We start from the raw sequence: 18,227 nt of genomic DNA on the forward strand, positions 1-18,227 counted from the left end.
TCCCGGACCAGAGGAGAGGACATGCTGTCAGGGACGCAGGGGGCCATCCAACAAAACCGGGACAGGAACTGCAGCCTGTAACTATGATCATATACAAGAACACCCCTGTTCTCAAGAAATACAGTCTTAAGGGGTAGAGAGCACAATGTGTCCAATGTATTGCAAATGGTTTAGAAAAAAAAAAAAAACACATAATTTCACAGGGAGAGAAAAGAGGATGAAGCAAGCACGGTAAAATGTTAAACATTGGTAAACTGGGTATAAAGGGAATAATGGGAACCCTCCGTATTATTCACTCTGTTCGTTTCAAATTATTGACACACTGACACTGGAGGGGGCAAGGGGACTCAGAAAAGCAGCGGCGGCGGCGGGGGCGGTGCTTCTACCTGCAAGCCTTGGCTCCCTCTTACCTGTCTTCCTTGATAACGTCGACAAAGTGGGCATCCGTTTTCTCCCGGATGTTCTTGAACCTCAGCGGAAGGAGAGCCGACTGATCCAGGCTCACGCCTGCCCACCTGCCCTTCTCCTGTAAGATCTCGCACAGGGAGGTCTGACTGTTGGTGAGCTTCTCTTCCGGGGGAGGACTCAGAAGTCCATTTTGCGTTTTGGAGCTGGGTCCTCCGGAGGCCTGCATCAGGACAAGCAGGGCAAAAGCAGAGGCTGGTGTGTGGGCTGCAGTAGCGCCGTCCCCCCGACGCAGCCACACCAGAGGCCCCTGGACTGTGCCCCACACATTGCAACCCGCACCTCCAGGTCTGTGTTCTAACCCGAGCAACCGTCTGCTTCTCCCCGTTCCCCCCAACTCCTCCAGGCAACCAGGACATGGTGGGGGCAGACTCTTCTCTCATCCTGAGGAGGCCCCTCTTCTCCTCCACATCCACCTTCCACAAGCCACTGAGTCCAGCTTCTAGCCCCAAAGAGCCTCCCAAACTCCCCTCAGCCACACGTCCTCAGGTCTCACTGCCGTCAGGGAGTCCCACCAGGTCAGCATCCATCCTGCTCTTTATCCGTCTGTCCAAAACCCAGAGGACTAGAAGGTGTGCAGTGATGTCACCCAGGAGGAGTTTCCCTCAGAACTGAGAAGCTGACCCAACAGGACGTCCCCTCTGGTGGGCACACTGAGAGAGGCGCTGGCAGGGACCAGGGCTGAGAGCCGGTACCTTGGCGCTGTTCTTGGGCTCCTCCTGACAGCCGTTCTGGACCGCTCCACCTTCTGCACCAGCTTCTGGCTTGGGAGTGAACGTGATTCCGCACGATGGGCAGGTCTACAAGAAGAGCACAGAGCGTAGAGCTCACTCGGGCAACACAACCTCACTATGTGACTCAGATGAGTCGGCTGCTGTTGCAATCTGTCACACAAGAAGGGCACAACCCAACGGAAAGTTTACCAAACGTCTCAGGACAAGTTACAAAGGAACAGGCAGCGTGAAAATGGAAACACATCCATACAGAGGCCTGTACGTGAATGCACCCTAACAGCGGCTACTCTTTAGCAGAAACAACTCAAATGTCCATCAGCAGGTGAATGGATCAATGAAATGGGGGATGTCCAAAGAACGAAACATTATTCAGCTCTCCAAAGGGATAAAGCCCTGATATACACGACAAAATGCATGAACCTTGAAAACTCGCTCAGTGAAAGCAGCCAGACACAAGAGGCCACATATCATAGGACTCCATCCACATAAAATGTCCAGAAGAGGTGACTCCACAGAGACGGAAAGGAGACTACTGGTTCACAGGAATGAGAGGCACAAGGGGATGCAGAGTGACTGGAATGGGTGTGGGGTTTCTTTCCAGGGGAATGAAAATGTTCTAAAATTGACCATGGCGATGGCTGTACAACTTTACGAACATACTAAAAACCAATGAATTAGATGCTCTACAGGGTGAATTTTATTGTATGTGAGTTATATCTCAATACAGCTCTTGTTAAACTAGCCGCTAACCCACACTTGAACCCTAAGTGAAGGTTCTCAAGCTCCCTGCGAAGGTGGGCTGTTCTTGTAAAGCAGAGGGACGAGCTTACAGACCCAGCCCTTCTCACACATTTGCAGGAATTAGCTGACCTCGAAAAGACTCAACACTGCCGGGTATGATATTGATACCACACAGGGAATATAGCCTGTAGTTTACAATAACTACAAAGAGAAGATCACCTTTAAAAATGTCAACCGCTATACTGTATACCTATAATTCTTGCCTGAGGAATCCCATGGACAGAGGAGAGTGACTAGCTGCAGTCCATAGGGTCACGGACTCAGATACAGCTGGAGAGACTTAGCATGCACAACTTATATCATATCATACAACAACTATACTTCAATTTGTAAACAAGTACTGACCGGGATAGTATTATGTTGGCCAAAAGGCTTGTTTGGATTTTCATACCTTCGTGCAGAAAAACCCAAATGAACCTTTTGGCCAACCAAAAAGAAAGGGCAGGGATTTCGTTTCTCACAAACTAGAGTTCAAATCCCTTTTCTTTTCTGGGGGAAACTGTATTGATTCTAAGTTTAAAACAAATGAAACAGAAACCTTAGAGAAAAATGTCTGCCCTGATGGAGATGTTCTCATATCTCGACATTCCCTTGATCTCTTGGGGGAGCCCCTTGTGCTCCATGAGGGTCTCACCAGGTAACAGTGGGCGGGTTTGATCCCCTGCCCCCTAGACACACAGCAACTTGAACTATTTGCCTGCTTTGTTTTAATTGGATTAAAACACCCTACATACTGGGTTTTGTCAGGCACACAAATTCCCTCTGTGAAACGTTTGCTAGATCGTTAAAGGCCTGTCTCTCCCCTTGAGCAGCTGTCGGCATCTCTGACCCCAAGAAGCCTTGGCTGGGGGCTCTGGGGGCATGCCTGAATTGAGCAGCTGACATGCAGGGCAGCCTCTCTGCAGGCGCAGTGGGTCAAAGCCACTGTTCTAATGACAGCAGCTGCCAAGACATGGAGACACCTCAGTGCCTAGGACGTGCCAGTGCACCCTGTCAGGTGCTTATCCACGACACCCATGATCTCATGTGCCTGATCTCTGTTAATCCTCCTGTCACTGCTGCGAGGCAGCAGTGACTGGCCACAGTGGGGGGTCCGACCATGGGGCTCCTGACCCCTGACCACCACGCAGCAGCCTCTCTCTGCCTCTTTTCTTGGCACAAAGGGGACCCAAGAATAATCCTGGCACTTTGATCTCCTCTGCCTTGTTCTCCTGAAGTGACCTGGGCAGTTATAGCCACCTCCTGGCTCCTTTAAGTGCCACCAAGGGAAGCTTCACCAAGACCTGCTAAGGTCCCCGGGACAAGGGACTGTTCACAGTGTGCTGGCTGTTGCCCAGGAAACCCAAGCTCCCATGGAGAAGGCCAGGAGCAAGCTCTGCATCTTTCCAGATTACCCCTCGGCCACCCGCATCGGGACGAGAGCTCTGGAGGGAAGGTTGTAACTATTTCTCTAACACACCTGGGTGCCTCTGTATTTGTTTTTAACACATTTCACATTTCAACACACACACCTTATATTCTCTTTAGAATGAATGGCACGGAGCTATAAGATAGATTTTTCTTCAAGGCTACTTCTCTTCACAAGATAAAACCAGCTCTAAGCCAACAGCTGTCGAGGAAGGGGAAGGGGACACGGAGACCTCTCTTCTGAGAATCAAGGAGAAAACATGAGGAAAGTCCTGCTTTGCCTGCTCAGTCTCAGCAAGCCTCCTAGGACCAGGAGAAGTGTCCCTTGCCTCCTAAACTCGAGACGCAGGTAGAACATGGCAGATAGGAGCACATACACAGCAAGAGCGCACATGACCCACAGGGGCCTGTGCTGAGTCCTCCCAAGCACCTGGGTAACACTGTGATCAGCCCATTTCCCACCCGAGGGCACTGAGGCACAGAGAGAAGGGACTGGCCCAGAGTCACAGGTACAGACCCCAACCACACATGTGACACCTCTGGGTGAACAGGGGCCACCTGCCATGTGGGGCAGAGGCTCCCCAGGCTGCAGCCTGCCACTGGAGGGCCAAGGCACCCTCCCCAAGCTAGTGGGTCTGCACAGGCATGCACACTCCCAAATGGATGACTGCTGTTAACAAAATCCTAGAGAAAAGTAGAAGCCAAATATTAGAGGAAGACAGAAGGAGTAATTATTACAGAAAATGAAAGGCATCCAGAAACAGTAAGAACAGCAAGCGGACAGCCTGAAAATACTGGAGGCAAAGTAACAAACAAAACACACATCTGTAAGAACCAGGCGCAAAACCTCCAAGTCATGGAGTGCAGAACCCTGGAAACCTCCTCAGGTTTCTGAGCCCTAAATAACCACTGAGTTTAATGACCGAGGCTGATAAGGCAAGAAGACTGTCATTGTGCTATGATAAAGTTCCATCAGAAAGTCAAAGTAAGAAAATATTTGGTATTTGGGGAAATTCCCTACATGTGCGATACTCTACTACCTGATCATGTCAATTAAATGAAATGGACTAACCTTCCCATTTCAATTCATGTGTAGTGTAGTATATAACAATAATAACTATATTTATAACAAAACAATACAAACATAATATTTTATATGTGTATACTTAATGTTTTACTTTGAAACACTTTTAGACTTAGACAATTCAGAGAGTCCCATACAAAAACCCGAGCTGCACTGACAGTTAGTATCTTACATGAACCGTGGTCCAGTTATCAAAATGAAGAGCTTAACATTGGCACCATACTATTAACCACACTGCAGATTAAAAAAAATATATACTGATTTGTCAAGATTCATTCCACTATTTGCAACAGATTTGCTTTGCAATTTATGCAAATTCAAAATAATTGGGAAAAAATACATGCAAATTCAAATATTCAAAAACATTCAAATTAAAATATTTAAAATACATGCAAATTCAAAATAATTTGCATATATTTTACTTAATTGATTTATTTTGGCCATGGTACGTGGCATGTGGGATCTTTGTTCCCTGACCAGGGATCAAACCTGTGGCTCCAGCCGTAGAGTCCTAACCACTGGGAGTCTTAACCACTCTAGGGAAGTCCCTGATGCAGTTTTCATTCAGACGTTCTTTTCCTGTTCCAGGATCCCATGCACATTTAGTCTCCTCCAGTCTGGGACACTTTTGATGAGTTCTGGCCCTTGAACTTGGATTTATCTAATGTTTTCTCAGAAGTTGGTGGAGGTTTGGGGTTTGAGGGAAGAATCCCATAGAGGGGATACACTCTTCTCTGCACATAACATGCGGTAGTGGGGGTTGGTTCCATTCATTGTGATGCTAACCATCATTGAAGGTGGGCTCTGCTAGGTTTTCCACTGCCAAGTTACTCTTCTTCCCTTTATCTGTTCATTTATTGGCTGAGCTGCACAGCTTGGGCGATCTCAGTTCTCTGACCAGGGACTGAACCTGGGCCAGGGCAGTGAAAGTGCAGAGCCATAACCACTAGGTCACCAGGGAACTCCCTCAATATCCTTCCCTTTAAAATGAATAACTACCTGAGGGGAGATGCTGGGAGGCTATGCAAATGTCCTGTTTGTCCCTAAACTTTTATCCACTTCAGTTAGAACTCACCAATGGATCTTGCCTGAAGCAATTATTACTGTGATGCTCTAAAGCTGATTTTCTTTCATTCTTTTTATAATCTATTAGCTGGAGTTCTACAAGGAAGAGCTATCGATTTATACGTGATGTGCTTCCTCCTAATTGAAGGAAACATGCACACGACTAAAACTATAGATGCAACTTGAAAAGTCCTTTTAAAAAAAAACAAACAAAACTTACTTTGCATCCACATTTCAGAGCCAGCATTCAGATTACTATTTACTTATTTGTACAGCAGGTTCGTGGAGGTACAATTCATGCTGTATCTATCCAACTCACCATCTAAGGTATATAATTCGTAGTCTTTAGTATAGTCACAGAATTGTGCAACCATCACCACCAATTAACTCAGACAATTATTTACAATAAATACTTTATGTCTAAACTGACGTGAGTTCGATCCCTGGGTCAGGAAGATCCACTGGAGGAGGAAATGGCACCCACTCCAGTATTCTTGCCTGGAAAATCCCATAGACAGAGGAGCCTTGAGGGCTATTGCCCATGGGGTTGCGAAGAGTCAGACATGACTGAGCACTCAGGCACAAACTACACACACAGATAAAGAGAAGTCTATTACTTTTTCCATCTATTGATACAATGAAATAAAAGGCCCTCACGTCGGATTGAGCCTATTCATAATGATTTCACATATAAATAACAAGGAGATAAAAGAGGCGATCATTTTCTTAGAGTCATTTAAAAAGCCACAGCAACTGAAACAGCAGGGTGGTCCCAGGTGTGTGTGTGCATGCTAAGTCGATTCAGTCATGTCTGACTGTGCGACCCTGTGGACCATAGCCCGCCAGGCTCTTCTGTCCATGGGATTCTCCAGGCAAGTATACTGGATTGGGTTGCCATGGTCTCCTCCAGGGATCTTCCTGACCCAGGGATTGAACCCACATCTCTTGCCTCTCCTGCAAAGGCAGACAGATTCTTTACCACGAGAGCCATATAAGTATAATATAACCCTTATGAGCTGGAACAGGTCCTCTCTGAATCGCCCCTACGTGGGCAAATCCACACCACTAGCCTCATTACCAACTGCAAACAGGGAAAAAGGCCCCATGAGAACACGCCCTGGGTTCTGAATAAGGGACTGAGGCAAATGCAAGATCAGCCAAGCAGGTGCCTCCTGGGGAGGCCTTTCAGAGGCGACATAAGATGTTCTCACAGCTCATGGGGCTCAGTGGGTGAGTGCCAGCGCTCTATTGTGGGGAAGGGACAATATGGGATGCCAGAACCTTCCTGAGCAGCATCACTCACAGCCAGTCACTCAAGCCAGTCACACTGGGTGTGAAGGGTTCCCTCTGACCTAAAACCTCAGGGCCGAAGCCCCTGACCTCTGACACCACTACTGTTTCTTAGCAGGTCATCACCGTACTCAGACTATTTTATGAAATATCAGGTGGCGATTCTCTAGCTGTGAACTGGCTGATAACTTACAGACACATGGGGTATGAGTGACAGGAGCAGAAAACAAGAGCTCTGCAGGCATTTGCCTTGGTTCTGTTCAATTCTGCCCAGGCTTCCAGTGCAGCCCTCAGTCTAGCTCTGCAGAGTTACAGGTCTCTGTGCATCATCAAAAAGTTAAAAAAGCCAAAAGGAAGCTGTACTTATCTACTTCATGCTAGGCACCGTGCTAGGCACTCAGGAGAAACTGAAGTTATGTAACACACGGGTCCTGCGTGCAAAGAGCTCACAGGAAGGTGCATAAGAAATGAAAGCATACATTTCAGGTTGCGTGTGTTATAACCAAGTGGTACAGACTAACTGAGCTAGACTTCAGAGACAGGGAGGTGGCCTTGCTAGCTGGAGGAATCACGGGAGACTAAGGGGGCTGCAGGGCGACAGCAAGAGGGGAGTCTGGGGGACAAGGAAGCAAGCGCATCACAGGAGAGAGGCGTGACAGGACCAGACGTGTGGATTCACTCCCCGAGAGTTTATGCAACCCCTTTCCTCTAAGTCCTTGGTTCTTCCTTGAAACTGCAGCTGAGTCACTCTAACACCGAGTTCCCCTGCTGAGTTTATGATCAATCTCTCTATCCAAAATCTTACTCCCTTTCCTGTGCCCTCTGACCTCGACGCTGGGCTAACTGAACACGCCTCAGCCAGCGTCAGGAGACTAAGACGGTGTTGCCGACAGCATCATCAGCGCGTTGCGTTGCTGCTGTCGGCGTCACCGCCAGGTTGCTTTTTCCAGGGCAAGATGAGCCACAGACCCCAGCCATAGGCCAGCAGGGACCCCAGGCCAGAGAATCATGAGCCAGAGCCATCCTGACTCCTGAAACCACAGTTAAGAAATGCCACAGCATGAAGACTAACTCCAGCTTCGCTAGTCTTCCTCTTCAACTCAAAGACCAAGCGGGAGTGGTCTGAGGCTCGTCCCCCACCGCATTGCTTGGCACCTGCAGATAAACCCTGACTCTGCTGCAGACACAGGGTCCTTGGGCTTGGTTATAGAACTCCTTCCACTAGACAAGCAGGCTGCCAAAAGGTGCAGCTTGAAAGAAGAAATCTGTGGTGAAGAGGCCAGAGAACTCGGCATACCATTTCGCTCTCTGGAGACCTACCCATGCACGTTACTGTGCTAAAGCTCTGAGCAGGCCTAGAGCAAAGAGACACCTTCAGTGTCACTTAACCCACACTGACTTGACTGCAGAACACTTTTTCCATACTTGACACCTATGCCATCCTGAGAAACTACTGCTCGAGGGAACCTACTTGGGGAAACCCTCTCTCTGACAGGCCCCTTAAGCTGGGCAGGGTTTCCCATGTTGGGCAGGGGTCGGGAGATATAGGGAGATAGAAATGCCCACGGGAGCCAACTCTTGATGGCAGCAGCAACCAAGGGAAAGAAGCCTGTTGACAGAGAGAGTCTGCAGATCCTGGGAAAGGACAGGGAGGAACTTGTCTATGACCCAGCAAATTACAAAAGCTCACAGTAGTGCGGATGACACCAGCGACAGGCCAGGGACCCACGTGAGGCACTGCCGGCTCACAGGAGGAATCCTCCCAGAGGCCTGGGCCCAGTGAGTGCTCATGCACTTGTGCCTCGTTCACAAACCCCTGCTGGAGGGGAGACCTTGCCTGCCAGATCATAATCAACGTATTCTTTACAGCAGACCTCAGCTTTCTGCCTTTCAAGTCTAGGATGACAGTTCACAGGGACTCACTCAGGTCCCCGGAAGGTATGACTCTCAGTCACATGCCCTTGCCCTGCTGACGCCCAGAAACCAGGGCCCAGAGCAGGGCTGTGAGGAGGGACCCTGAGTGGCAAATCCTGGCATGCAGACCAGGCCTCCTGTCTCCTCCTGCTCCTTCCACTCTGTGAATCTAGGAATGCTACCTTCAGGGTGTCCTCGTCTCAGGATGGGGATGTCCTGTTCTCCTCCCAAAACTAATTTGAGAGGGCACTTCATATGCTCTCATCGTCCCCTCCGGGAAGGGGCACAGAGACCCTTCAGGGATCACAAGATTATCTGGAAAACTTACACATGGCAACAGAGTATGCTAAATTGCTTTTGCCTAACCAGACCCAAAATACGTAAGTACATAAGTAGATTTATAACTAGAATAAGAAATGTTGTCGGGAGGAGGAAACACCTTCGAAAGGCAACTGAGTGCAGAACCGCTGTCACCAACGCTGCAGGCATGTGGTGCGCTGAGGGCCCCGCCTCACACACATACGCGCGCACATCATCTTAAGTGGCACACAAATGCAACGAAGCGTCTACTTCTGGCTTGAGCTGTTTCTCTACTTGGCTACAGCCCAGTTGGAAGCCTGAGGAAACGCTTTGTCCTCCGGTAAGAAGGCCAGGCTTGGAAGCCACGTTTCAGTCCCCTCCCTGCTCTTCCCGGCCTGGCCTGTGCTCGGTGCTGGCCTCTGAGCTGCAGGGTAGCGTGGGAAGGGGGTTCCTCTCTCTGACTCCTGGAAGACAGCCGCCCAGGCAAAGGAGCTGGCTCCAACGAGTGCAGGCATTGCGGAAATCTCTGCCACACCCACTGTGACACACCCACCAGAGAGCGTCGGGGAGGAGGGGGGCTAACACCCCTCCTCAGCAGGAGTGACTGCACCTTTCCCCTCCTGCTAGGTGATGCGGGGCTAGGCCTAGAGGCCGGGGCTGCCACCCTGCGAGGAGGGGCTGCTCCCAGCATCCAGTAGGGGGAGGCCAGGGAGGCTGCTTAGCCTCACACAGCGCACAGGGCGCCCCCGTCCAAAGAGTTCTCCACCCAGAGTGTCGACGGAGTCGAGCCTGAAGCTGACACCAGCGGTGTCAAGACTGAGAAACCCCGCACAAGGAAGCAAAGCACACGATGAAAACGATGCGCGTGCGGTCCACGAACCTGAACACGGGAGCCACACACAGCACCTGGAGGAGAGGCACCACAGAGTCCAACACAGTGAAGCAAGCTGGACACTGCAGCCAAGTGCCACACCATGAAACACCGAGACCGCTAGCTTTCAACTGTGTTAATGGACGAGGACACGCAGGAACGGGCTGGGTCACGGCCACACCGGCAGACCATCGTCCTGACCACACATCACAGTGTTATTTGAGAGCACAAAACAGCGAAGTGAAAAGGTTTTAACCGTCTCTTTAAAAAAAAAGAAAGAAAGAAAGAAACAGCAAATATGTAAACTGTAAAAATAAACAAAAGGTATCAGTCCGAGGAACGACTCACACATTAGAGTGATTTTGCAGGCTCCGGGCCCATTGTGTTAATTCCTTGGTGGTTTGTTAGGACAGGAATGTGTGCAGCCATTCAACCACCAGGCTGTCTCTGTCCCACTGATGAACTACTAGAATGTTCTTGGCATGCCTGCACTCTTCCAGTGAGCTATACAGCACGGGCTTTACCCACACCAACAAAACTTAAAATAATTATATAAAACACGGGATTTCAGGAGACGTATGAGTACTTGAGAAAGTGGTCTCTGAAATAAGATATGAACTAGGCCTCAAAGTAAGACACTGAGAGAATCACCTTGACTATCATCATGTTTCATGAGCTTTCAGAAATCCCCCCAAGACATCGTAGCTCATAGAGAAAGAAAATAGTAATTCAAGTTAGAAGCAAGTCTATGTGTAAAAAGAAAATGGGGGTGCATAAAATATCATAAAAGCAAAGATATTAAAAATGCAAAATGCTGCTAACCTTATACTAAATTTTAAAATGTTAAAAAAAAAAATGAAAGGGCATTCCAAGTCTCTGCCACAGACCTGAAGGATGCTTATTATTTCACATGTTCTACTGCAGAATTAATATCATGTTTTAGAAGTAGGAAAAAAAAAAAAACTAACCTTAAGGTTATCAAAGGTTTTGACAGTCTGCGCCAAGTCACTGACACTCCCTGGCGACGCTGTCCCCTGTCCCCTAGGGCCTGAGGACACCCGCGAGCCGTCAAGGACCTCAAAGCCAGAAAGTAAGGCCTCTGAACAGCTGCAGTGAGACTCCTTCGCTCTCTGACCCGCTATCAGGTATGTCTTCAAACCTATGGATAAAAATTACAGTCAGCACAGGTGACACCAGCGGTGGTCGAAACGCAGCTCCGTCTTGCTCTCTACGCGGGACACTCTCCTGGAAAGTTGAGAGTAAAGTGAAAATGAGATAAGGTCATATTTTTACTACTGCACCCATGAGCTTCCCAGAGACGCACAGCCTCACGGAGAACACCCGCCTCCAGGACACGCCGTGTCTTCCAGCTGTGTTTCCTCTGAGTGGTGGCAGCTCGTGTCACATTCTGGGCCTGAAATGGGGGTTAAAAGTCCCTCCTTGGAAGGGTCTCGTGGCCTCTTTCTGCCAGGGACAGAGCCCACTGATGGTGGACCCTCTACACTTCTGGAGTTTGTTTCTATCTGTATTGTTGCTCTTCACATTGGCCACTCTAGACGTGAAGGTCATTACAGACCGCGCTACCTACGTCAGGGACTGCCAACCACCCTGAAGGGGGAGACCAGGATGTGCGCCTTCGGAGAACTCAGCACCCCCTCGATTCACATTCATCAAGTTTCTACGGGATCCAGACATTCATGGCAGGAACATCAGCATATGTCAAGCTGCCGTCTATGTGAATTTTATTCTCACCAAATCCTCATTTAAAACAAACAGAAAAAGCTGGTTAAGTGGACACTTAGCCTACAACTTTACAATGCCCACTAAAGGCTGTGGTAGCAGTATACACTCCCCCGGGAAGCCGCTGTGACGGGTGGTAGGCCCTGCTCTGGGTGTGCAGGACTATGTGCTGGGAAGGTAACAAGGAACAGCTTTTCAAGATGGAACCCAAGGGCTTTCTGCAAAAGAAGCAAGCCTGACTGAAAGAAATCCATTGTTAGTCCTTACTGGAATTTGACCCAGACTGTGAATTTATGAAAGGGAGTGACAGTGTGATTTAGTCAATAAATATTTATTTTAGGCCTGGTGTATGCTGTACACAGAGTAAAATCAGAACAAAGCAGGGTGCCCATCTTAAAGAGTTTAAGCTGCAGCAGAAGGCGGTAAGGAAAAGCCATCATGGAGAGACTCAATCAAGAGGTGGCCAGTGTCTACACTTCTGAATCCATAGTTTCTCGCAATCAATTCATATTTAATAAATACTCTAAAATTAATCAAATGATCCTGGGACTACTTCCTCAATAATCCTTAACCATTTTATAGTTAAACCATCTTGCCACTTCACCTGTCTTTCTCTCTCTCCCTCCTTGTAAAATACTGTATGGTGTACTTTTTGTTTCACGTATGTTTTTAAGTCAACTATTCTGAGAATCTGTCAAGGACACCTAAAGACACCCAGGAGTGCAGCCAACTCAGAGGTGGGAATCCAAAGACTGAGATAAATAATTTTAGATACTGACTGACTCCAAGGAGAGTGTTAAATGCTCACTCTTAACCTGAGGTCCTGAACTTCCATGTACTTTTTCCAAAAAAAATATACATCCCCAATATGTATAGGATTAGCCACAGTCCTGACTGACTGCACATAAACTAGAGAGGGAGCGTTAACTAGAATACCTCTGCCTGGGGATGCAGGGCACGGTGCCAGCTCTACAGCACAAGCTCTGACGCCTGCCTTGGGGGAGACACCCCTGAGGCTTGTTGCTGTTCTTGCTCTGAATTGTGGCTACCGAGCTGCCACTCACCGAGCAAACGTGTATCAGGAGCCTCTGTTTACGATGCACTGTGATCGCGCTGGGAGGGACAAGTGTGAACACAGTGGCCATGGCCCTCCCCACACAGGGCGGCTCCTGCAGGGGGACCTCAGCAGCGGGTCCAGGCCCAGGAGGCACGGGACGGGGTGCACCCTGCAAAGACTCAGTGGTTCAGGGAGGCCTCCTGGGTGATGTCTCCTCCACGCTGAGGAAGACACGATAAAGAGAGGCCAGCCCCATGAGAGCCGCCAGGACCAGGGGCTGGGGCAGCCGTGGTCAGGCCATGGGTGTCGACAGAAAAACTGGGGAAGTGGCCTCCAGAAAGGGAGTGTTTGGCGGGCAGAGTTGGGGGTGGAGGCTGAGTGTCGCGTGGCTGGAACAGAGGACATGTTGGAGAGAGGGGTGGTCACAGAGGCATTGGAGTCCATGCCCTGCTTTGGGCAGGCCCACTCCAGGAACCTTCATGCTGGGGCCATGGGGAGAAGGTGGAAGAAGCGGGCAGGAGGCTGAAGAAAAACCAGGGAGCCCTGGGAACACTGGCCACAAGTGGGTGTGGAGGGACTTGGGACAAGGGAGGTGGGAGACAACGGCGGGGGCAGAAATTGGCTCCCAAAAGCGTGGGGCAGCGGGCAAGGATTCAGGGCTGGCAGGTGTGACGGGTGAGGGCATGTGGCTTCCAAGGGCGGGGGAGCCCAGGGCTTCAGGCTCCGTCCCTCCAAGATGTGTGATGGAGTGAGACTCTTCATGACTCTGTGTCCTGCTGAGAACAGGACTCACCCCACAGGGCTGACTCGAGGATTAAATGATTAGCACACGTGCGGCTTCACAGCAGCGCCTGGCACACGGCAAAAAGTCAGTAACATTAGCTACTATTATCAACCAGGGTATTTGGCCTGCTTATCGCTGGGAGTCTTTTTTTACGCTCCTTCTGTCTACAAAAGCATTTGGAGGACTGTTAAATCAATAACTGCTCCGAATTTGCTCCTAACTTGAATTTTCCTCTGGGGAGGCCCTAGTGAACAACCTGTATTAGTAACACAGCAGTGCTAGTATTCCAAAGGACAGACACACGGATGTGTGACCAAATCAGTGACCAAGTTAGGCAACTTTCAATTTATGCTTCAATATGAAAAGTTCAAATTTAAAGTGTAACCTTCTGCTGAAACTGGAGTGGCAACAGTGTGATACAGCCAGGCCTGATGTGAACTATCCCAGGGAAGGTACTTGGGCCAGGTGACTGGGCTGCAGCCCCTTTAAAGTCTTCAGTCAGGAGAGGTCATAAGACATAAGGATTTAATGAGTAACCACACAGAGAGAACCAGGGGTCCAAGTTCGTTAGGACGGCTCTCTTTGAGCAGAAGGTCAAAATAAGGCAGCTGAATTGTTTCTTATGTACAGTGTAAACAGGAGAACAATTAATAAGATTTCCTATATTCTTTCCTGGTAATTGACTTTGAACCTCACCAGCATGGCTGCCTTCCATTGGCTTAATTTCACAGCAGCTAGAGAAGGTACCCGGAGCTTCCGACAGGCAGAAGTGCCATCTGTGGCTGCACGTGCTCAAGAGGCTGACGTGGTCAACAACCTTAACTATAGCATCAATTCTTTGAGGAGAAAACCTAAGCCTTGCACACAACTCATGTCTAGTTTTCGTGAGCTGAGTGTATTTTGAGTGAGTGCCAAAGTTCATTTTGGAAAAGAAAGATGATTCTGGCCTCTTTGTTTCGGTCTTTTTCTGCAGGACTTCTGCTCTGGAGGGCGATATCCCAACCCAAGAACCAAGGACATGAGCGTCAACCCAAAAGAAAAGAGGAGACTAATCAGGAAGGAAAGAATGCCTGGAGGCATGACCTTGGGAGTTAGAGGCATGACACAGCAGATGCCTGGGAGCTTAAAACAATAAATGTAAGGGGAGGCCATTGGTTTGGGCTAATTCACAACCAGTCTAAAAACTCACTTCACTTTGTAACAATTTTTTCCTCCTAACTAGGTCTGTGATGACAAAGTAGCACGAACATTATTTAAGTAGCACAAACATTATTTAAACTAAAATGCAGTCAGTCAACACAGAAAATAAAGATTAAAAGTGTTCAACCTTAATCTACCAAATAATCAGGGCCTACAAAATTATAGATATTTCATAACTATCTATTGCTTCTGCTTAAGAAGACCAAAAGTTTTGGTGGGGGAAAAAAAAAGTATTTTCCATCTTGTTAACATCAAAACATTGTGGATGGGCCTAAGCCATCTCTACTCCTACATGAAACAATTAATTAATTGCAAGGAGGTGATTCATCTTGATTGTCGCAACACTTGACAATAAATCACAAGTTCTCAAGATAGCAAATGGCTATGGGTGAAACTTACCCTCTTCTTAAAAAGTGAAGTGATGGGCACTGTGCCTACGTGGCTTGATCCTGACTACACGTTTAGCCCAACCCGCAAACTCTTATAAGAACACACATGTGCACACACTTGCCCCATACCTGCTCCTGCGGCTGGCACCCCCTGTGCCAGCCTCCATTTTTTTTTGCAGGAATGGGTACATGTAACGGCCAAAGGTGAGTGACCGGGCAATCATCTGGTGACCATGTTCCCATGAGCTGTCTTCTGAACTTTCCTACTTAGCAAGAGGAAGTGCTACCCTGCTCAATGCTGGAAACCATCGCAGGGAGAGGCCAGTATAACCACCTTCAAAGACCTACTCCCTCCACCTCTAAGAAGCTCCCGAATTAGGGTCTTCAAAAGCTACAAAATGACTTCTTTGAAAGACAGCATTTGGCTGTTTATGGAAACAGTCTGCCAGGTACTAACCATCTCTTTCATTCATTGGCTCATTCTCACATTCACTTACCCAGCAAACAAAATATTTATTGAGTAACCTACTGAGGGCAGGGACCTGGGCTGAGTGTTGAAAGAAATGGATAAGAAAAAGGACTGCTCCAGTGTTCGCAACAGTGCAGATGAAAACCATGACCTAAAATGGAAATACAAGTCACCTAGATGACCCACTTCACAGAGCTGATGTGAGGATTAAAGGAGTCAGTGCTTCCCCTCAGGGCAGCTCCAGGAACACTCAAGAGGAAGTCAGAGTAGACCGAGGAAGGGCATGCAGTAATGCTCACGAAGAGTTAAACGGGAGGACGGGAGGCTGGCGGTGAGGGGGAGGACAGAGACCACCAAGAAGAAGAGAGAATCACATGAAGTCAAGTCTGTGCTGGCAGGAGGTTCACCAGTGACAAAAGGCATATTTACAGCTAGAAAACAAAAGGAAAGTAAGGGTCTATGATAACTATTCTGGAACACTACACATGACAGAATTTAACAAGCAGAAGAGACTACGAAACAAGACAGCTAGAAGGAAAGGTGTCAGGAACTAAGACGAACTGACAACTAATAAACTGTTATTCACCTAACGGTGACCCTGAGTGGCCATCAGACATAGGCGAGCATGTCGGGTCACGTCTGTGGCAGTTACAGGAGACACAGACTGTACTCTTCCCCCTGGAGACCTGAGAAATACTAGCTAATTCTAAGATTTTAACTTAATAGTTAAACTAATAGTTTAAAAATTAATTTTAAGAGTTGCAGATTTGCACACAGAACACAGACGATGGAAGACAGGTTCTAGAAAATAGATCAACAGAGATTTAATTTAAGATCTGGGAATAAGCTAAATAATTGAAAAATAAAACCCCAAAAGGGGACTATATTGAAATGGAAATAAAGTGATAGGACACTAAGCAAAAGAAGCCAGACACAAAAGGCCGCGTCTGACATAGTCCCACTGATGTGAAGTGTCCAGACAAGGCAAAGCCATAGAAAGTAGCCTAGTGGTGGCCAGAGGTCTGGGGGTTGAGGGATGGGGAACGACTGTTAATGAGCCAGGGTTCCTTTTGGGGGAAATGATGAACATATTCTAAAGTTAGATGGTGGTGACAGTTGCACAACTGAGAACACTCTAAAAACCACTGCCCTGTATATTTTGGAAGTGTGAACTGTACAGTATGCTAATTACACCTCAATAAGGCTGCTTCTTTTTTAAAAAACAAAACCTACACAAACATTAAGATGCAACAGTCCTGAGATCTGAAGGAGAAATGGAAAAAAAAAAAAAGCCAGTAAGAAATACACTGTCCTTGGGAACTCAAGGTAAAGGAGTGGGCTGTAGCAGGTGAAAGAAAAATACTACAAAGAAAGGCTTGGAAGTAGATAACACAGTAGAGCTAGGGTGGGAAAACATATAAATAAGAAATAAGGCTAAACAGCCTTGAAGAACTAAAAATTCAACATGGCAAGAGTTCAGAAGTCTGGGAGAGATTAAACAAAACACAACAGAAGTTTGACCTTCACGAGATATCTCCAAGAATCAGCAAATTTGCAACACTCATTGCTACAGGCCAGTCCAGAAGAGCTGGGCTGACACCCAGGTTGTCTTCCTAAGTCACTGACGCAACACCCACCAGACGACAAGTGCTCACCGTGCTGCACAGCAAGCCTGCCTGAGCAGCGGGGCCACAGCCTCGCCATGCCATGGCAGATGGCGGGGCTCTGCCAGCTCCCCAGCACTGCCGCTCCCCTCTCACCCACCAGGACCTTCATCTGCAGAGGCAGGGGAGCCACCACTGAGACATTTCCTGGGAGCGTCTACAGCTGGGACGGAAGGCAACGCTGACAGCTTCACCCTGCCTCACCTGGAGATTTCATCTTATGCAAAAACAAAATGCCGCAGTTCTTCCCACTCCTGACTAGCCTTTCCTAGGAGCGATGGCGTGGGGCCGTCACCACCTGTTCCTTCGTGGGAATGTTTATGCAGGCTCTGGCAGGCTCCCAGATCACACTTTCAGCACAATCACAAGCCTGCTGCGAGTGTCCTCACTTTCCAAGTCAACCAGTTTTCAGGTCACATCAAAGTTTTCTCTCTTTCGATGAGTGTTTTGCATACCAGCTGGAATGCCGCCAGAAACGGTTTCCCAGATGGCATTTTCTTGCCAGAGGCAGACTTGCGCAAGCCCAGAACTGGGAAACCCCAATCTCTACTTCCTGATCAGGAAGCAATATCGTCTTGGACATCTCCGGCTTCTCTAATTTCACTTCAGCACTAGAGGTGGTCTTCCTTTCTTAGATCTTTCTCAGCTGTTTGTGTGGTCTGTTCTTGATAACCTGAAAAGTATTGTTGGGCAACAGAAGAGAAGTCGAGAGAGCACCCCTCCACGGGGTGGGGGGTCACCGGCTGGGGGTTCCTTCTCCCATGCTAGTCTCCCACTATAATTCCTGCCTCGAGAAAATCACAGCTATGCTGTAGACTCTCCCAGAGGCAAACTGGAAGTGAAACCAAGGCAGGGAGTAGTAAGTGCCCACCTGTGAGAAGAGGTCAAGGGACAATGCAGGGGGCATGGACACGCAGAGATGCGCCCTACATAAAAATGTGGCCTGGTGCTGCAGGAAACAGCCTCTCATGCCCAGGAAGGGTGGGTGAACCT

At 48.4% G+C, this 18,227-nt stretch overlaps 1 protein-coding gene across 2 annotated transcripts in view; it reads right to left on the bottom strand.

Moving 5' to 3' along the window:
- Positions 1-18,227, bottom strand: part of ADCY9 (adenylate cyclase 9) — a 110,478-nt gene that overhangs the window by 31,889 nt on the left and 60,362 nt on the right. For both annotated transcript variants that reach the window (XM_061401028.1, XM_061401027.1), the window contains exons 3-5: positions 10,900-11,090; positions 1,161-1,265; positions 411-628 (exon numbers count right to left, since the gene is read on the bottom strand). In XM_061401028.1, the coding sequence (XP_061257012.1) occupies positions 411-628; positions 1,161-1,265; positions 10,900-11,090 (514 nt within the window). The remainder of the gene's footprint in view (positions 1-410; positions 629-1,160; positions 1,266-10,899; positions 11,091-18,227) is intronic.

This window comes from Bos javanicus, chromosome 25 (genome assembly GCF_032452875.1).
Source record: "Bos javanicus breed banteng chromosome 25, ARS-OSU_banteng_1.0, whole genome shotgun sequence".
Lineage (NCBI taxonomy): Eukaryota > Metazoa > Chordata > Mammalia > Artiodactyla > Bovidae > Bos > Bos javanicus.